The sequence below is a fragment of the Theobroma umbraticum genome, unplaced genomic scaffold (genome assembly GCF_002168275.2).
Source record: "Theobroma umbraticum cultivar Fairchild unplaced genomic scaffold, ASM216827v3 scaffold_204.0, whole genome shotgun sequence".
Classification (NCBI taxonomy): domain Eukaryota; kingdom Viridiplantae; phylum Streptophyta; class Magnoliopsida; order Malvales; family Malvaceae; genus Theobroma; species Theobroma umbraticum.
In genome coordinates this window covers 5455970-5475143 of record NW_018397267.1, presented here as the reverse complement: position 1 = coordinate 5475143, position 19174 = coordinate 5455970, and the positions used below count along the sequence as shown (strand labels likewise).

Sequence of the window (19174 nt, the reverse complement as noted above, 5' to 3'; positions counted from 1 at the left end):
AAGCTCAATGAGCTCTGCATTGCTGTTGGAAAAAGCTTGTACAAGCCAACGACTGTAGCATCAGATTCAGAATCAGCATTAAAAGAAGTGTTTCTCCATCAACAAAGTTCAGAAAATTCAGAATCGCTCAGCCCCTTCTCGATAAGACAATAGGAAAGAAAGAAAGAAAAGGAAATACTATGTTTTCTTTCTTCTTCTTTTTTTAATTTTTTTTAATTTTTTAGTTTTTTGGTTTTAAGCTTGAAAGGAGTGAGCAGTGAAAGACAGTGAGATGATGCAAAAGTTCCATAAAAACGACGGGCCTAGATACCTAGTCCCTGTGTAGATTGTTGAGTGTGTCGACAGACACAAAAACTCGGGTACTTAAGTACTTTGCTGTTGCTCAATCTAACCAAGCCACATGTTTTTGACTTCTGACTTCTTCTGCCAACTAGATTCCACACGTGCCAACCCAACAATTCCCAAGCCCCCAAGCCCCTTCTGCTGACGTGTACGGTCCAGATTCCCCCTCTTCAAACGTCCTTTCTCTAATAAAACTCTCCTGCAAATTTCACCTCTAAAAAAATTAAAAAAGAAAAACCAAAATTCGGACTCCACCATGGATTAGCAATTCGATCAGAAATTCGCCCTAAAAGAAAAAAGAAAGAAAGAAAAAATAAAAGAAAAAGAACAGAGCATGGCTGAAACTGCATCTTCATCAGCCTCACCGAATCCCATGATGATGGACCCATCATCATCAACAGCGACACCGCCATCATCATCGGCGACGACAAATATTAACCCAACACCAACACCACCACCTCCGTCGGCAACGGCAACAACTACGTTAACACAAACTCCCTCAATTCTTCCTCAAAGTAACAACCCTTCTCCTCAAATCCCTCCTCCTTCGCCTGCCATTGAACCCTCACTGCAAAATCCGCAGCAAAATTTACAGCGACAACAGCACCAGCACCAGCAGCAACAGCAAATCTCGCAAATTTCGTCTCCACCTCTCCCTTCTCTTTCCCAACAACAACAACAACTTTTACAACAGCAACAAACGCAACAAAATGTTGCAGCTTTATCCAATTTCCAAATCCAACACACCCTTCAGAGATCCCCATCTTTTTCACGCCTTAACCAACTCCAACAACAACAACAGCAGCAAAGCCAGCAGCAGCAACAACAGCAACAGTCTCAGTACGGCACCGTTTTAAGACAACAAGCAGGGTTATATGGGCAAATGAATTTTGGTGGTTCAGCTTCAATTCAAGCTAACCAGCAACAGAACCAGCAGATTCAACAGATGGGCAATCCCAATTTATCAAGGTCAGCTTTGATTGGGCAAAGTGGTCATTTGCCTATGCTCAGTGGTGCAGCTGCAGCTGCTGCTGCTCAGTTTAGTTTGCAGCCTCAGCTTTTAGCTTCGGTAAGAATCTTTTTCGATTCGCTTTGGGGAAAAAATTGGATTTTCTAGCTTTTAAAGGCATTTCCTTTTGTTGATTTTACTGTTTGGAAGTATAATTTTTAATGAATTTGTTTTTGAAATCATCATAACTATAGTTTTTTTGTGCTTTTTTTCTTCCTTTTAGATTGAGAGTGGGGAGGTTGTTTAAAATTATGTAATTGCAACTTTGATTATTAGTTTGGGAGTGAAATGAATGAGTTGGTGCTTGCTTTGATGATTTGTATTTTTTAAAAAATATTTTCTTCATTTTGGATATAAGTTTTTTATATTGATTTAATCTTGTAGAAGTAACGAGTTACTAAAAGAATTAATATCTCAGAACAACTCCAGGGGTTTATGCAGTGTGACCTGAATAAATTTTTTGTGATAAATTGTGATTTCAAGGTGCAATCTGCAATTTTTAAGTGTTATTTGTCTCCTTTCTTCTTTTTCCTTCCCGTTGTGTTGGGGGGCATCGGGGAATTTGAGTGGGATTCTGCATTTTAATAAATGATTTAGGTAAGTCAAAATTTTGTACTTGAGATCTTACTGTTAGCTAGAGTTGGAATTCATTAATGATCGATGATGTTTCTATTTATTTCCAAAAGATAGTCTTTACCTAGTTTTTTTGAAAGTTTATTCTTTACCTAGTTGATGGTTATTGTTGGTCAGTGTCTTCATAAGTCAAGTATAATTGGTACTTATGGATTACTTTCCTTGCTTTTTTAAAAGTAACAATTGCATTGTTCTGCTCCTTAAGCATTCTGGAGTTATTAAAGGATATATTTTTTCCGATATCCTTTCTTGCTCCAGAGCAATTTTAATGGTATTAATAATCTGATTATTGCAGAACAGATTTCTAGTTCGGGCTTGATAGATAATGTTTCTAACTAATTTTATTTTCCTTGTTTATAGAAATGATTATTCTATTCTAAATTCATTTGAGGTTTTTGATGTAGCCGAGGCAGAAGGCTGGCTTGGTTCAAGGGTCTCAGTTTCATCCAGGAAACCCTGCTGGGCAATCTTTGCAAGGGATGCAGGCAATGGGGATGATGAATTTGAGCTCACAACTGAGGCCTAATGGAAATCTTTATGCTCAACAGCGGATAAATCAGGGACAGATGAGGCAGCAATTATCGCAGCAAACTCAACTCACATCTCCTCAGGTATTGTATCTTCTGAGACTGCTGTACTGAGCTCTTTCCCTCAATGGATTTTGTGAACTAAACACTTTTTCTCTTCAATCTTTGTTCTGTTTTAATTGTTTAATTTGAGAAATCATTGTCTGTGTTGGAGGAATTTTTCTAGTTTATCTATGAGTATAGATGTTAAAGTTTGCATTAATATAGAAGTTACTTTTTGTTTTGGTGGACTCTTTAAGCTATGATGCAATTTCAGGACTTCATTTCCACTGATGCCAAATTCGAACAACTAGAGTTCTTTTACATTGCAATGCTCTTTAGTTTTCGGTGAACATAAGTTTACTATGCTTTGGCTTATGTCTGATCGGACTAGATCAAGAAAAGTTTTAATTATGTATTGTTATAGTTGGTAATGTGCTGCGTTAGGTTGTATATTCTTTCTGTAGTATGTATAGATTAATACCTAATAAGTGAAATGGAAATTATATATCTCCTTGAATGCACTATGGAAACAATTTTTTGTGGTTATTCCAAGCTGGGTTTAGCTAACTGTTAGTTAAGTGCAATGAGTACTGTTAATAATTATTAACTTTATTTAACATCTTGTGCAAACAATACTTTTATTTTTAATCAAGTCATTATGCCTTGTAGGTTATTTGAATGACCTGTGAGACATACTCCACTTTTTTTTAATGAAAAGTAGATCTTCAGTTGTATTTCGTGGAACTGGATGGTCGGCACTTTTCAAGACATTCATCTGAATTTTTTGTTCTATATATTATAAAAGATCATTTTAATGTGTTTCATGAAAAGAGCACGGATTTCATCATTACTTGGTATCTTGTCTGCTGATGAAGACTTGGAAATTAGTGGCATGGTTTTTTGAACAAATAGCCTTTCATATTGTTTGATAAACGTTTTTTGTAATGCACCTTGGCAGAATTAGAATCTTGTTTAAGATATTTTTGAGAAAAAACGGCCATTCGTATTGTTTGATAAACTTTTTTCCATAGTGCACCTTGGCAGAAATAGAATCTTATCAAAGATGTTTTTGTGAATAAACAGCCATTTATATCATTTGATAAACTTTTTTCATAGTGCACCTTGGCAGAATTAGATCTTATCTAAGATGTTTAGACAGCTTTTGCATTATCAGCCAAGAAATGCGAGTGTGGATGAATGGTTGCACATCTTTTGGTGTGTAGTCATTATATTGTACTAGTTTAGAATGTTTTTATTTTGAAATGCCCCAATTTCCCTTTTGCTATATTGGGAACAGATGCAAAATTTACCCATGGCCTGCTATTTAGGTCTGTTAATGGAGCTAAAGTAAAACCAAATATGTTGTGTTATCTCATTTCTAGGGGTTTTTTTAAATTAACCTGTCTTGTTATGCAATTGCCACCTTTGATGAAAATTTTCTGGGGGTCGGCAATATTTAAGAGGTTGTGTTTATGTGGTTTTAATGCACGTCTTCCAATTAAATTGTGTACATGATCTCAGTATGCACTATCCCCTCTGTAAACCACAGGTTCAAAGCTTACCAAGAACATCTTCCCAGGCATTTATAAACCCTCAGTTATCAGGGTTGGCTCAGAGTGGACAACCGGGTATGATGCAGAACCCTCTCTTGCAGCAACAGTGGTTGAAGCAAATGCCATCAATATCTGGTTCAGGCTCATCTTCATTCCGCCTTCAGCAGCAGTCGCAGGTCCTCTTGCCGCAGCAACTGGCTTCTTCTTCTCCGCAGTTACACCAAAATTCTATGGCCTTGAACTCTCAACAATTGTCTCAGTTGGTGCAACAGCAGTCACAGATGGGACATTCTCAAATGCAGCAACCACAGCAACATCAGCAGCAGCAACAACAACAACAACAGCAACAGCAGCAGCAGCAGCTGCAGCAACAACCTCCGCAACAATTACAACCACAACAGCCACCATTGCATCAGCCTCAACAGCAGCAGTCTCCAAGGATGCCAGGACCTGCAGGCCAGAAATCTCTCAGTTTGACAGGATCACAGCCTGATGCAACTGCGTCTGGTACAACCACACCTGGCGGAAGTTCGAGCCAAGGAACTGAGGCAACCAATCAACTTCTTGGAAAGAGAAAGATACAGGATCTGGTTTCACAGGTTTTTCCTGCTTTTAACTGTGTGTTTTCCATTCTTCCTCTGTTAGTTTCCAATGATTTTCTTCCTTCTTTTGTGATAAATTGTGACATTCATCTTTTGGCTGTGCTCAGGTTGATTCGCAAGGCAAGCTGGAACCAGAAGTTGAAGATCTACTTCTGGAGATTGCTGATGACTTCATTGACTCTGTAAGGCTTTACCTTGCTGATATTCCTTTCTATGTTTAGGTGGTGAGTATGTGCATGTGCTACTCATATTTTTTAGATTCAGGTGCAATAGACCACAAATCATGATATAAATAATGTCAGAGTCTGAGCTGTTGTAATATAAATACGGTTAGCATTATGGAACTGTTTTATGTTAAATTTAGCTGGAATATATATTTTTTAAAACTCTGTGAAGTTCTACCTCTTGCGCTTAGCAAGAGATATTGAATGTTTTGGGCTCACAGTGGATGGTTTGGAAGACATGTTTATTTAAGTCATTTGATTTTTGTAGTAACTAAATTTTAGAGTGGGAAAAGAGTGTTTTAATTGGTATAACCCTTTACTTTGTTATAGAATTTTAGCTTTTCTGTCAGGTAGTGCTATCTTGCCATTACTTGTAGCCTATATGATTAAATTGCCACCGTGTACTGTTGTATTGTCTTTTTTTATTTCTTTCATTCAATCTTTCTTCTTATTCTTCACTGTTTCCTACCCTGTTCTGGGTACCTTTCGTCAGCAGTTAAGTAATAGTCATCTCGGTTTAAAACTTACATCATTTCACTGATTTTCAGGTGACTACATTTGCATGCAGTTTGGCAAAGCATCGGAAATCATCAACATTAGAGTCCAAAGATCTCTTGCTACACTTAGGTTTGTGCTGCATGTTTTGCATTTCTGTGGAAGTGTTCTATATTGATGTGAGGATACAATGGATATCCTATTAGTGCTTATATTTGTTATCTTGTGGGGAGGAATAGTCTAGTATTTTACTAGTTGAAGTTGGCATACTCAATGACAATTTAAAATTTATTTGAAAGTTGCTTTGCATTTTCTTACAAGAAACAAAAAAGAAGTCTAAACTTACAATAGCAACTAAATATATCCCGTTGCTGGCTGTCAGTAGAATTTCTGAACTTACTATAATTTATGTATAATTTATTTTCTGTCCAGAGTGGCTTCCTATGCATTTCTTATCTTGTGTAAATTAATGTATTGCTATGTTGACAATAGCGCGGTGTTCCAGAAAGTTTTAGATATTGAGTCTGCATAAGATAGCCCATTATAGTTTCTTCTTACTTTAATTTTAAGAGAAGCTAATGGAGCTGTAACAAATGTTTTACATGGGATTTTGTGCAGAGAAAAACTGGCATTTGACTATTCCAGGATTTTCAAGTGAAGAGCGGAACCCAACAAGACCTGTAAGGATTTCTGTTTGTCATTTTTGAGTCAGTGCACAAAATGTCTTAAGAGTCTTGACTTTAATGCATGTGAATTCAAATTTCCTTTTCAGGGTGATTTTTGCTTATTTAGTAACTCTTTAGTTTAACACATACCTACGATTGTCAAAATCTATTCTGCCAATATTAATCTTTTCCGTTTTACATTTTAGTGTGCCTGTTAAATTGAACCATATCGAGCTATCTTCTCTGCAGCATTTGTGCTGTTGCTATTAGCATAAGCGCCTTTCATTTTATATGGAAATCTTTGATTATTTGCAACATAATAAACAATACAATTGATGAATCTGAATCCTGATTCTAAAACATGCAGTTATCAAGTGACCTCCACAAGAAGCGTCTTGATATGGTGAGTTAAATTTTCAGTACAAAAGTATAATCTGTGTCCTACTCTCCTAAAGCATTAAAACTTTTCCTTTTATGCAAATTACTTGATTAGATACGGGCGCTGATGGAATCATCACAGCCTGAAACAACTGCGAATAATCCTAAAGAAATGATACGTCAAGGGCTTGGCAACCCAGTTGGTGCAAACCATTTAATGAGACCTTCACCAAGTTCTGAGCAGTTGGTATCACAAGCAGCTGGTTCACAAATGCTGCAGCAAATAACTCGGTATTGATGTGCAGAAGTTGTCATTCATAAATTGGACCCAAATTCAATGTGTATGGCTTTCTGGACAGTGTAGGTGAGCAAATGATTCACTTTCACTAATGATTTAGTGTCTCTCCTCTCTCATTTGTCGTTGTCCAGATAGGTATTACTTTCTTATTTACTCATTTATGCTGTATCTTGAGCTTATAAGAATCCATGCGAGAATATATCACATGCTTATAATCTTTATATCACATGCATTCTCCGCATGGTAGGGTTATGATGTGAAGAATCAAATCCAACGTGCATTTTTCAATCATTTTGCAAAGATGCAATGTGAATCATTTCATTGCTGTGTAATCATAACAAGATGCTTGCATAATTACTAAAGTCATACTAGTGTCATCCTTTAGTCTAATTAGCTGGATAAAGATTGCATGTTAACAATCCTCTTATCATTTAAATTCATATTTTATCCCAAAATGTTCTTCGTTGAAACTTAAGAACTTTAAAAGTCGTTGATTTGTCCCTTCCACTCATTATTATTTAATTTGGCTGCAAAGCTTCATTATCACTACTTGACTGCAGCTTATATTGGAGCCTTTATTTAGTATCACATTTTTTTAAAAAAAAAAATTTAGCTTGGCAATTACATCTAAGAAATTACTTCAATTTTAAAATAGGTGATATCTTTCTTAATCTTGTCTGGCTGCTGGAATTCCCCAGAACCCAGTTCAATGCTATCTGGATCATACTATGTTCCTTGAGGTCTTGTTAGTGGCATTTACTCAATATAAGCCTTCATTCCCCTTTTCATACTAAATCAACTGACATTGTCAACTGCCTCCTATGCAGGTTATAGTAACTGAAGCTTAAGTTGTAGTGGATTGACAAAAGCAAAAGCTGTAATTATTTGGTAAGTATCAGAGGCATGGATCAACTTGTGGAAAAGATCACACCATTTGACCTATCTAATTTATCATTTTCTATTCATGATTTATGTGGTGAGCAAGACTATATGGATGGGAGCCATGAGGAGAGTTTGTTCCCCAGTCTAAGCTTATCTGCCTTGGGTGGCATCATAGAGCTTGGATGGGTGCGCGTTGTATTCTTCTTTATTATTTATTTGAAATATATATTTTTCCTTGATTTTACTTGTTCCCCCATTTGTATTCTAGATACTATAAACTACAAGGCTGTCTAAGCACGTTGATTCAGTGATTGATTTGTTAGGTTAAATTCTTTTCATTGGATGGTGCATTCTTGCAACATGTCTTCATCTACGGGCGTGAAGCTCTGTTCATTACATCTTTAGATGTTATAATGCTAGTTACTATTACCGAACTCTTTTCTTTTTATAAAGCCTGAAAAGTAACAAGTATAAGAAGCAGTTTTTTTATTTATTTGTAATTGTCACAACCTGCCACCATGTATCCCTGTGATTTGGGAAGGATTAGAGTTGCAGTTCCATGTGAGTCCATGTGCGGCCAATTTGCTGTTTTGATCCCTGTAATGAGGTTCCAACTTCCACGGAAATAAGACAGCTTGCCATGCATATTCTAGGCAAGGAGTGGACTTTCGTAGCTGAATTTATTGCACTTTCCATGTTTCTTTTCAACAATGTTCTCCAATTATAACTTTTCAAAAACAACAATGAGCTTAAAAAGTAAATAAATTGATTATTATATTCATCCTTTCAATCAAATTCTCCGGAAAGCCTCAAGACCACCTGTTACCTTGCCCGAGTTCCATCAAAAATGGTGGCTTAGGCCTCCAAGCTTTTTTCTTCAATGCCCTAATCAAAAAATAGCTGTTACTGCTCAGCTAGTAAGGTTTTCCCTAGAGTGTTTTATGTATGGTATTTTGTTTCCCTGATCCCCAACTTCTGATCCTTCTTTCAATAAAATGAAACCAAGTCTTAATTGACTGTACTCTTTTTAATGATTTCTTTACCTCAAATATCAAGAACCCATATATAAAATTGTCAGCGATAATCATTTCTACAATTAATTATGATTTATGCACAAAAAATATTTGACGTACAAGCCATTCTCAATTCGTTTAGTATCCTCCAGTTTCTCTTTTTCATGCTCCTTTCATCTCCTCAGCTGTCGAAGCAGTCCACCTTAATTGGCACAATAATTAAAGAGAACAATATGCTCATAAAACATGGACGATTGTGAGAAATTATTTAGAAATTAGCAATCGGGTTTAGGGTTTATTCGCTAAAAATTTTATTTAAAGATGGAAACCAAAAGCATAAATGACCTTTTATTTATGAAGTTGGATTTTATAATATTAAATAGGATAATTAGCCACTAATTAAACTATTGAGTGGCTTCTGGAAAGCATAGGCACTAGACAAAGCACGAATAAAATTGGAGAGTTAATGAGAGGAAAGAACTCAATTCTAAAATTCCTTAATAAAAACAAGAACTCATCATTAATCTAACTGCTTTACAAAATCTTATGAACCTTAAAATCAAATCTTAATTCATTTCCGTGTCAAACTAAACATCATTCCATTCATGTCGGCTTTAGACCAAGCTTTTGCTACCGTCATGCTTTGTCTTTGTAAGGTGCCTAACATTTTCCTTATCAGAAATGCAAGTACGATGATAAATCAGTAGATTCGGTAGTGACTTGGTAAATAAGGCCTTGTCATATTAGCAAAGAAGAGGTGTTACAACTTTTAATATATTTATAAATTAAAGAATTATTTAGTCACCATTATAATTTTTACTCATACATGTAAGTTTATGTTTAATCTCTCAAATAAGGTAATTATGGGCTAAAATCCCCATGATGGTGGTCAGTTCCAGAGGGTGTCATACACATTGCTTATTTGCAAGTCCTGAAGATATTTTCAAGCATCAACTCTCTCCATATATGAAAACAGGAGTGCAAGAGGGATAGAGTAAAAAGAATAATAATTTGGATCTGCATTCTGCATGTGTTGTGAATATAAATGATGACTAGGATCCATTGAAACTTGTCCAAGGAGAACAAATCGGTTTCTACCTTATAAAATTTGCTCAGGGTTTTTACCAAATCCCTGACAAATCCCTCATGTCGACCTACAAGAATGTGAATGTGCTTGAATTTAATTAAAGTCTTATCTCTGCAAATGTACAGCTGTGAAAGGAAATCAATTTCCATGCATCACTCAATTCCTTGAGGAACCAGACCGAAGAAAAAGAAACATGAATGCTCTGACAATAAAGGGTCCAACAAAGTGTTTAAACTTTGTGGTTTAAATGATCCAATCGTTTGGAAGGCAGTGTACAATTTTGAGATATGAAAAGGGAAATAACTAATGCAAGATTCCATGGGTAGAGGGAGAGATTTGGTATAATCTGGAAGGCTACTATTTACTTCTCATGTGTGTATATTAAAATAATAGTAAGGTTTCCATGCCCCAAGATTGGGACCATTGCCTTTTTCTTTTTCTTTTATTTCCCAATATTTGATCAAGTTGATGTTGATTAATTAAAGGACCCATCTTATACTTAATTGAAGAGATTCTCTACTTTATTATCTTTGTCCTATGGCCCAAGTTTGTGTCATTATTTTTTTAGGGAAATTTGCTATTTTAAAATGAGAATAGACTGCTTACGCAAGGAATTAAAGGAAGGGAAAAGTGATATCCTATCGTGAAGGTGCCAGTTAGTCATATTAATTTTAACAATAAAAATCTTTTTATGAGTTACTTTAATAATTCACAATTCAATATATAATTGCTAACTTTGTAGAGATTCGAGATTTGAGAAATGAGAAGGGGTCATCCTCATATATATATATATATTTGTAATTTGTTAGATAGAATCCGAAAATTAAAGGAAAAATGTGGGTCTGTTTTCCAATCCTTTGCTCTTATATTGTTTCGAGATGAAAGTAAAAATTGAACGTGAAACCCCCCCCCCCCCCCCCCTTCCTAGGTTTCTAATTGGATGCGTTTTCACCTGATTTTTATTCAGCAACAGAAAAGACAATGGATTGACTTCATGCTTCGAGAGTAAGCAAACAGAGGCCGGAACTCCAGAGTATAGTACAAAGGGAAGCTTGGAATCAATTGATTCCGCCTTACACTTCACTGCAATCATTCTACAGATGAGTAAAATTGGAGTGAATATGCCAGTTACCACCCATGAACCATGATAATATTGCCTTGTCTTTTATGGTTGAATGGTAGGGTTGCAGCCTCCTATGAAAATAAAAGTGAGTAGGTAGGCCTTTCATCCTATTTTTTACTGCATAAAATGAACATCTGGAGCCCCATTTTTTGTCCCATTACATGCGCACAAAATGCAGAGTTTTAAGGATTGATTCTCTTGTCATTGCTCAAGCCTGGTATAATTATTGTTTCACCATTAGTTATTATTAGCAGAAATCATTCACATGGATTCCTGCATCTTGTCTTTTTTATAGCCTGAGAGGGTTCCTCTACTATTATCTCAGCTATTATTGGATGCCTCTCCTATTCACCTTATAGGAAAAAAGAAAAAAGAAGAAATTTTGGGCATAGGGCCAATTTGGGAGCCAACAAGGAATTAGTGAAAAAAAGTTGGCACGACGATAGTGATGTGAATAGCTGAAAAATCTTGAATTTAAATATTTAAAAAACACAAAGTGACAATATAATTTAAACTTAATTTGATTTATATATATATTTTTGTTCATTTAATGAAACTGGACCAAGTGCTAATGGCTGTAATAAAGTTCAAAACCAAAAGAAATTTTGTCAAAAAATAAATAAATAACAGCAGCTCACACTTGTGAAATCAAATGAAATCTTTCTCAATTTTTGTGAAATGCTCGAACAATGCGATGGGGACATCTTGGTAGATCATACGGTAACATTCTATTATTCAGGTTGTTTGTTGTTAGCATCAGCTGAGCATTTGATCATAGTAAATGGTTGATGGATCTATTGATGATCAATCAAGGTCCTGTAAATGCATGGCAACGATGGTACATACTTTGGGTGGTTAGCTCTTGTACTGTGAGATGGTATAAATTTTCAACCAACTTTCAAGCTCATGAAAGAAAGTTAGCTTGAGAGGGAAAAGCAGCCAGGACTTGAAGAGAAAGGCAGATGAATGTCATATAGTACAAGGTTAAAGGGAAAAAATGTCTATTGAGCTATCATCATCTCCAACATCCAATATACTAATGCCTGTGTGTATTCGTTGGTGTAATTTAATAATTTCTAGGTGGAAGGTTTTCCCTGCCTGTCATTTATATTGCTATATAATAATGTTGAGAGCAAAACACATAGTCCCTTTTGCACATTCAACCAAAGCCTTTAAATGAACAATTTTCTAGCTTTTATTTATAAATTTGAAAGGTGAAACATGTTTATAAATGAAGTGAGGCATTACAGAACCACCACCTACTGACTGGGAGACTATATAAATATAAGAGCAACGTATCAAGTTTTAGCACGCCAGACACAGACTCTTATTTCTCTCCCTGTCCTGGCCCAACTCCTTTGGAACTAATAACGACAAAATCACTGGCCTACACACTGAGAAAGAACTAGAGAAAGCTAGAGGAAATAGATAGAGCTGTGTGTTTCTTGAAGAGTTGCTTGGAGATGGGGAGGAGTCCTTGCTGCTCAAAAGAAGGATTGAATAGAGGAGCGTGGACAGCAATGGAAGACAGAATACTGAAAGACTACATTAAAATCCATGGTGAAGGACAATGGAGAAACCTTCCAAAAAGAGCTGGTGAGAGAGAGAATTTGGATTAGGTTTGAACTTTGAACTAATCTGAAACTTCAAACAAGAAATTGTTAAAGCTAAAGTTGTGCTACATGTATGGCTCATGCAGGTCTTAAAAGATGCGGGAAGAGTTGCAGGCTCAGGTGGCTAAATTATCTGAGACCTGATATCAAGAGGGGGAACATTTCTCCTGATGAAGAGGAACTCATCATCAGGCTTCACAAGCTACTGGGAAACAGGTTGGAATTTTCTTTTTCCCTTTCCACCCCATTTTTTTTTAAGGCAAAACTGATACGACACAATTATTCAGTATTGCATTATTGGCCAACAAAATCAAACTTCTGACAGGTATGAGGAATCATGGAGGTTGCTGTCAAACGTCATATCATTAACTTGATGGTTTAAAACTAATGCACTTTGCGTAATGATGAATATTTACACAAATGCCTTTAAAACAGATCTAAAGAGCTTATTCCCTCTCTTTTCTTGTTCCTCATTTTTTGGTTCTAAGGAAAAGGAGCATCACATATTAATTGATGCTGACGGTGATATATGTGCTGAGTGCAGATGGTCTTTAATAGCTGGGAGGCTTCCAGGGCGAACAGACAATGAAATCAAGAACTATTGGAACACCAACATCGGCAAAAAATTGCAAGACAAACAAAGCCACTCCTTAAGTAACCGTAGACCATCAAATCGATCCCAAAAGAAGGCTAATCCCACCATTGAAACACCCGTCAGGCAGCCTTCTAAAGCAAATTTGACTTCATGCGTGATCAGGACCAAGGCAACCAGGTGCACAAAAGTGTTCATTAATATCCCAGAACCACAGCTTGAAGACACTTATAAGCCATCAGTGCTGCGACCCTTTCCGCTACCTGGGGAACCGGAATCATCAGAATTTGTTGCCAAGGAGGATAATGATCCATCGAATTTCATGATCGACCTAGAGGTAGATGAGAATTTTTTATCAGAATTTCTCAACTCTGAATTCTCACAGCCACAGCCATCTCATTTTCAAAACAAAGGAGATAGTTACAGTAACAGTGACGCATGTGACCCAGGCCAAAATTCATCAACAAATTCTGATCAATCCCTCTTCCTCTCTAATGATATGATGCAAGACGCAGATTTCACATCCATTGCTTCTTTAATGGAGTCTGAATTGGACTGGCTGCAAGACCAAGCAGATCCTAATTAGTCAAACCTAGCCGTAGCAGCCTCCAGAATGGCCGAAAACTCTTATGTGCTGAATACATGCATGTTACTATTGAAATCTCATGATGTATATATTAGACTTTAGACATCTTGTACTAGTCAAGCGGTTTTCTTGATCATGATCTGGCCCTGACCATGCTTGGTTAAACTATATGTACAAGGAATCTTTCTCTTCTGGTCCTTCTCTTAGCTTGGCTCTCATTGGTGGCACTTCAAAGTTCAAATCATAGCAATAATGGGAGTCAATTTTTATATATATGTACGAATCCAATGAAAAGGCTTGCTTGATCATTATCTGTTTCTTTTTCCCTCCCCTCGTTCCAGATTCATTCATTTTACTTTTCTTTGTCCTTTTTCCAGAATTTTTGGTTGATAATTAATATGACAAGGTGGATGCGGTGGAAAACTAAGATACTGATAGGATTATCAGCTCAAACTTGAAAGAATTAAAACAAACCTTGATTATGATCAAGTTTTATAAGAAAATTGACCATTGCATACAGTGGTATTTCTATTGAGATTTTGGAGGCTTGTCACAGCATTCAACAGTTATTATGCCTTCCTTGATCTATTTCAGATCATAATCCAGTGGTGTTGACCATGGAAGAGGCGAAGCCAAGCCGTTTCGGTTTTTTAATAATTAGACTGATGAGAGTAGTTTATGAGATATGTTTGTAAGGGCTTAGGCTAAATCAGAAACAATTAGGGGTTGTGCAGGTGATATTTGGTATCGACTAAGGCACTCAAAGAAATACATCAAGGAATGGCAGCTTAGCACATATGGCACGGGCAGGCAGAAGATATATAAAATAGAGGAGGAAATTCACGCTCTGGAACTGGGGATGCAGTTGGGTGGCGTGAGGATGAAGGCCAAGGAAAGGGTGACTAAGTTGAGAATGGAATTATAGGGGCTGTTGCGGGCAGAAGAGAGAAGTTGGCGGCAGAAATCCAGATTGCTGTGGTTTTTGGAAGGTGATAATAATACCCGCTATTTCCATAACATTGCCTCGGCAAGAAGACATGCCGACGACATCAACAGGATTAAGGTTGGGGGAAGGATTGTTGAGGACCCCACTGCTTTGAAAGATGAAATTAGAGGTCATTTTTGGAACCTTTATGGCTTCAGGACTGCGGTCCCTATTCAAGAATTTAGCGGGACTTACGTAAGCTCAATCAAAGTTTTATGGAAATGTTGAAGAGGCTTTTCACTGAACAGGAGATATGGCACAAATTGGAAAGTGTCAACGGTAGTTGAGCCCCGAGGCCAGATGGTTTTAGTCTATGTTTCTTCAAAAGACAACGGGGCACTATTAAAGATGAACTAATGATATTGATTGACTAGTTTTATAGATCAGCAATCATGGACGATGGGATCAATACATCGTTCATAACTTTAGCGCCCAAATGCAGAAGTCCAACTTCGATTAATGATTATAATTCCATCAGCTTGGTTAGTAGCCTTTACAAAATTATTACAAACACTTTGGCCAATAAGGTGAGACTTATCATTAGAGAAGTGGTTAGTGAAAATCAATTCGCCTTTAATGTGGGAAGACAGATGCTGACTCTTACTTGATTGCGAATGAGGCTTGCAATTACCTTAAAGAGGGAAAAGAGTGGGGGTCTATTGTTGAAAGTTGATTTCGAAAAGTTGTATGACAGTGTGGATTAGACTTTCCTTGATCCGATTCTTGACAAACAGGGGCTTGGTTCTAGATGGAGAAGTTAGGTCCATCCTTGCTTGCCATCGTCGTGTACTTCTATGTTGGTTAATGGTAGCCCTACTGACCACTTTAAAACGAGGAAGGAATTGTGACAAGGCTGCCCTTTGTCACCTTTTTTATTTAATTGTGTTGTGGAAGGCTTTAGTGTGCTAATGAAGACTGTAGCAAGCTTGGGACTATGCCGAAGGGTGGAAATAGCCAAAAACAGAATGGTTGTATCGTACTTTCAATTCATTGACGATACGATCATTCTCTACAAACCTAATTTTAATGGCTTAGTCAAAACTAAACGTTTATAGAGGTGTTTTCAGGCAGCTTTTGGGCTCAAGAATAATTTTTAGAAGAGTTGTCTTTATGGGATTGGTATTGACCTTGAAACTATTGAGGATTGGGCAAGCCACATTGCTGTTAAAGTAGGAAAATTTCCTGCTATTTACCTAGGACTTCTAGTTGGATCTTCAGCTAATTCTATTAGGATCTGGCAGCCTGTTATCGACAAGTTTGACGCTAAACTATCTTCTTGGAAAACGAAATCCTTATCACTAGGGGGTAGAGTTACATTACTGAAATCTATGTTTAATTGCTTGTCGGTCTTTTTTATGTCCATGTTTTCTATCCCTGCTGGTTTAAAGAATGAGATCGACAAAATTGAGAGGCATTTTTTGGGGGGTGATGCATTGGAAAGGAGGAAACTACATTCTGTGAACTGGGAAACCACTTGCTTGTACAGAGATGTAGGGGATATTGGCATGATTGATCTGCAGGCAAGAAATAGGGGACTCTTGAACAGATGGTTGTGGTGATATAGCAATGAAACAGGGAGTTTTTGACGAGAGTTGATTGCAGAGAAAACAGAATGTCACCCTAATACACTGCTGCTCGTCGTGGCCGACTTAAGAAAGTGTTCGAATGTTTGGAAAAACATCATGAAACTGCTAGCAGACAGCTCCAGTATGAGCCAAATTACATGTAATGGGATGAGATTGGCAAAAGAATCAACTTTTGGGGCGATAAATGGATCCCAGGGGTTGTGTTGAACGTTAATTTTCCTAGAGCCTTCGCACTGGCAACCAAAACGAATGGGGTGATTGACTACTTTCGGAAATGAGAGGACCAAACTTGGATTTTCGATATTGAGTTGAGAAGAGGAATGTTTGATTGGAAACAACAACAATGGCCGGACTTTCTTGAGTTGCTTAATGATCAAACCTTAGGTAAGGACTTGCAAGACAGATTAATCTATAAGCATTCAACAAGTGGTGACTATAGCTCAAAATCCTTTTGTCGAGCAGTGGTGATGCAGAATCATTCACGATCGAATATGTGGACTCAAATATGGGATGGTCTGGCCTCAAACTCTACATGCTGATAACTCTCCAACATTTCTTAGCCTTAGCCTTTGATTAACCTTTAACTCAAACTCTATATGCTGATGACTCTTCAATGTCTATCTAACCAAATATTCTACCATGTTGATGTTAGCCTCATCCTTTGATTAACCCTAAACTCAAACTCTACATGCTGATGACTCTCCAACGTTTATCTAACCAAATATTCTACCATGCTAATGATTCTTCTAATTTTGCTATAACATATACCTGACTAAGTATATATACTGATCAAGTTTCTCTCAATTCCCTAATTTGATGCAACATTCATTTTATTTGGTGAAACGTTCACTTTTTTTCCTACTTATAACTATAGCCTCCCTACCTTATTCACAATACATCGAAGCCTCTCATCTTCTCTTAAGTCTTTTTTACTTATTTTCTTTGCATTCTTTCTTTCTAATTGGAATTTTTCACTTTGTTGTTCCTGTCATCCCTTACTAATTTGTGCAAATTATAAAAAAAATCTGTTGAATCCAAAAGGATAACTGTTATGCACCGAGTTTTATATTTTGAAAAAATGAAAATTATCTTTAAAGACAGTGATATTACGTTTCAGACTTCCCAATATTCTTACTTACTTTATTTTCATTTATTTTCTAATTTTTCTAACAAAACCAACCCCCAGTAGTCTCAAGATGAACATTGACACTGCTGCTAATGGTTGCCCAAGCGAGGTAGGGATAGAGGGCGTGCTAAGGGATGACAAAGGTGCTATCCTCCTCCTGTTTTCTCTTATGGTGGGAGTTGCTGATTCTAATTCAACGGAGTTGTTAGCCATATGGAAGGGCTTCCAAATGGTTGGTGCCTCTAGGTGGGCTAACACTCATAGTACTATATTTTAGAGTGATTCCCTTAACCGTATATCTTGGGTTCTTAACCCTCAGAAGGTCACTTGGAAGCTTTGAAGTATTGTAATAGGAATTGAGAGTCTAAAATCCAAGATATCCACTTGGAGCTTGAGGAAAATTCCTCTGCTTAGCGAAAGGGGGTTGTTGATAGCCTCGTAAAGTCTGAAATTGGCAGACATAGTGACTTGATATGGCTTATTTGTGATGATGTTGCAGATTTGAGCAGGTAAATTCTTTGCTCCAATCTTTGGGTCTATAAAGGGACTCCTTGATGTGAGTATCACTTGGGGTTTGTATCATGGGTCTTTGTACAGAGATTATGGTTTCCTGCTGACAGCTCTTTTTACTATCCTGCAAAAGCAAGTGTATACGGAACAGGCAAATTCGGCCATCCCAGTGATTTTTGTAACGGCTTAAAAGTAATATAACATCTGCCTTTAAGAAATAAACAAGAAAGCTCATATCGTTCTCAAGTTGAATCGGTATATATTTTTTTAAAATTTTTGAATTGATTGGACCGAATTTTTTTTAATTAAAAACCAACAGCACCATCGATTCAATCCCCAATTCAGTTTTTAAATCATTGCTGACTAATTTTTTTATTTGATAATTTAATTAAATTGATTAGAAATTCTATATATAAAAAAGATAAATTTGTTTCTTTCCCCAAAATATTGAGATTTTAACCTTCTGAATTGGACGAATTCGTACAAATAGTAAATCATCATTATTACTAAAGCATAATTATCGTTTCTTTATACTAAGGAAATCAAATTATTTTTACTATTATGCTCTTGCTTTCCCATTCTGGCTGCCTAGATTTTTGGCCTTTGATGTTGGTGGTTAGTGCTACCCTTGCTGGAGAACAAGCTTAGCCTAGCTAGGGCTTTGTCTTTTGTTGTGGGTTTCGGATTGATTGGGGGGTTCCAACTAAATACTAATGCCATAACGAATATTAATTTAATGTTGTATTTAAAATAAGTTTTTTTTTTTAAATAGAGAGTAGGAGTCCCATAAATAAGTGATATAGGGTGCCCAAATTATTTGATACCTCGGTAACATATTTTAAAATGACCCACTACTTGCTGGATTTGATCCTACATTATGAAGACAATTCATTCTATTCAATTATTAAAATGTGTCTTTTGCTTAGGTGAGATTTGATCTACTATATTTTTATGTTGTACAGATTTAAGGTTTGAAAGAGAAAGAAAGATTTTATACTGAATTTAATAATTGCACCGAGTGCATGAGTGCACATCTTTCCAATTTTTTTAAAAAAAAATTATTAAAAGTAAAAGACTTTGGAAATCCCAATCATATTGTTTTTTAATATAGGAATTCATATTTGATTGGTAAGCGTACATAGGTTGGTGCATCTAGCAAATAACAATATTTTTGCTTTCAAATCAAACTATATAACTAATTAGAGCTTTATGACTTTGCCAGGATTAGCTGGCTCACCTCATCATTCTCATGTCACCAATTTCTTGTTTTTAATTCGGTGGAATTGTACATGATAAATAATAT

General features: G+C 36.5%; 2 protein-coding genes across 3 annotated transcripts; both read left to right on the top strand.

Annotated features, from left to right (window-relative positions):
- The first annotated feature begins 547 nt into the window (after positions 1 to 547).
- EER4 (Transcription initiation factor TFIID subunit A) lies at positions 548 to 8084 on the top strand. 2 transcript variants are annotated; one of them, XM_021438091.2, is made up of 10 exons: positions 548 to 1411; positions 2389 to 2595; positions 4103 to 4705; positions 4816 to 4890; positions 5481 to 5559; positions 6046 to 6107; positions 6460 to 6495; positions 6586 to 6834; positions 7596 to 7656; positions 7754 to 8084. In XM_021438091.2, exons 1-8 carry the CDS (start codon positions 677 to 679, stop codon positions 6766 to 6768), a joined length of 1980 nt encoding a protein of 659 aa, XP_021293766.1. In that variant the 5' UTR covers positions 548 to 676; the 3' UTR covers positions 6769 to 6834; positions 7596 to 7656; positions 7754 to 8084. The 2 variants fall into 2 exon arrangements, with proteins under 2 accessions (XP_021293766.1, XP_021293765.1); XM_021438090.2 differs by having other exon boundaries at positions 7596 to 8084.
- Positions 8085 to 12200: 4116 nt separating this feature from the next.
- Positions 12201 to 13969, top strand: LOC110423752 (transcription factor MYB1-like). Its single transcript, XM_021438092.1, has 3 exons — positions 12201 to 12469; positions 12573 to 12702; positions 13031 to 13969. Exons 1-3 carry the CDS (start codon positions 12337 to 12339, stop codon positions 13662 to 13664), a joined length of 897 nt encoding a protein of 298 aa, XP_021293767.1. The 5' UTR covers positions 12201 to 12336; the 3' UTR covers positions 13665 to 13969.
- Positions 13970 to 19174: the final 5205 nt, after the last annotated feature.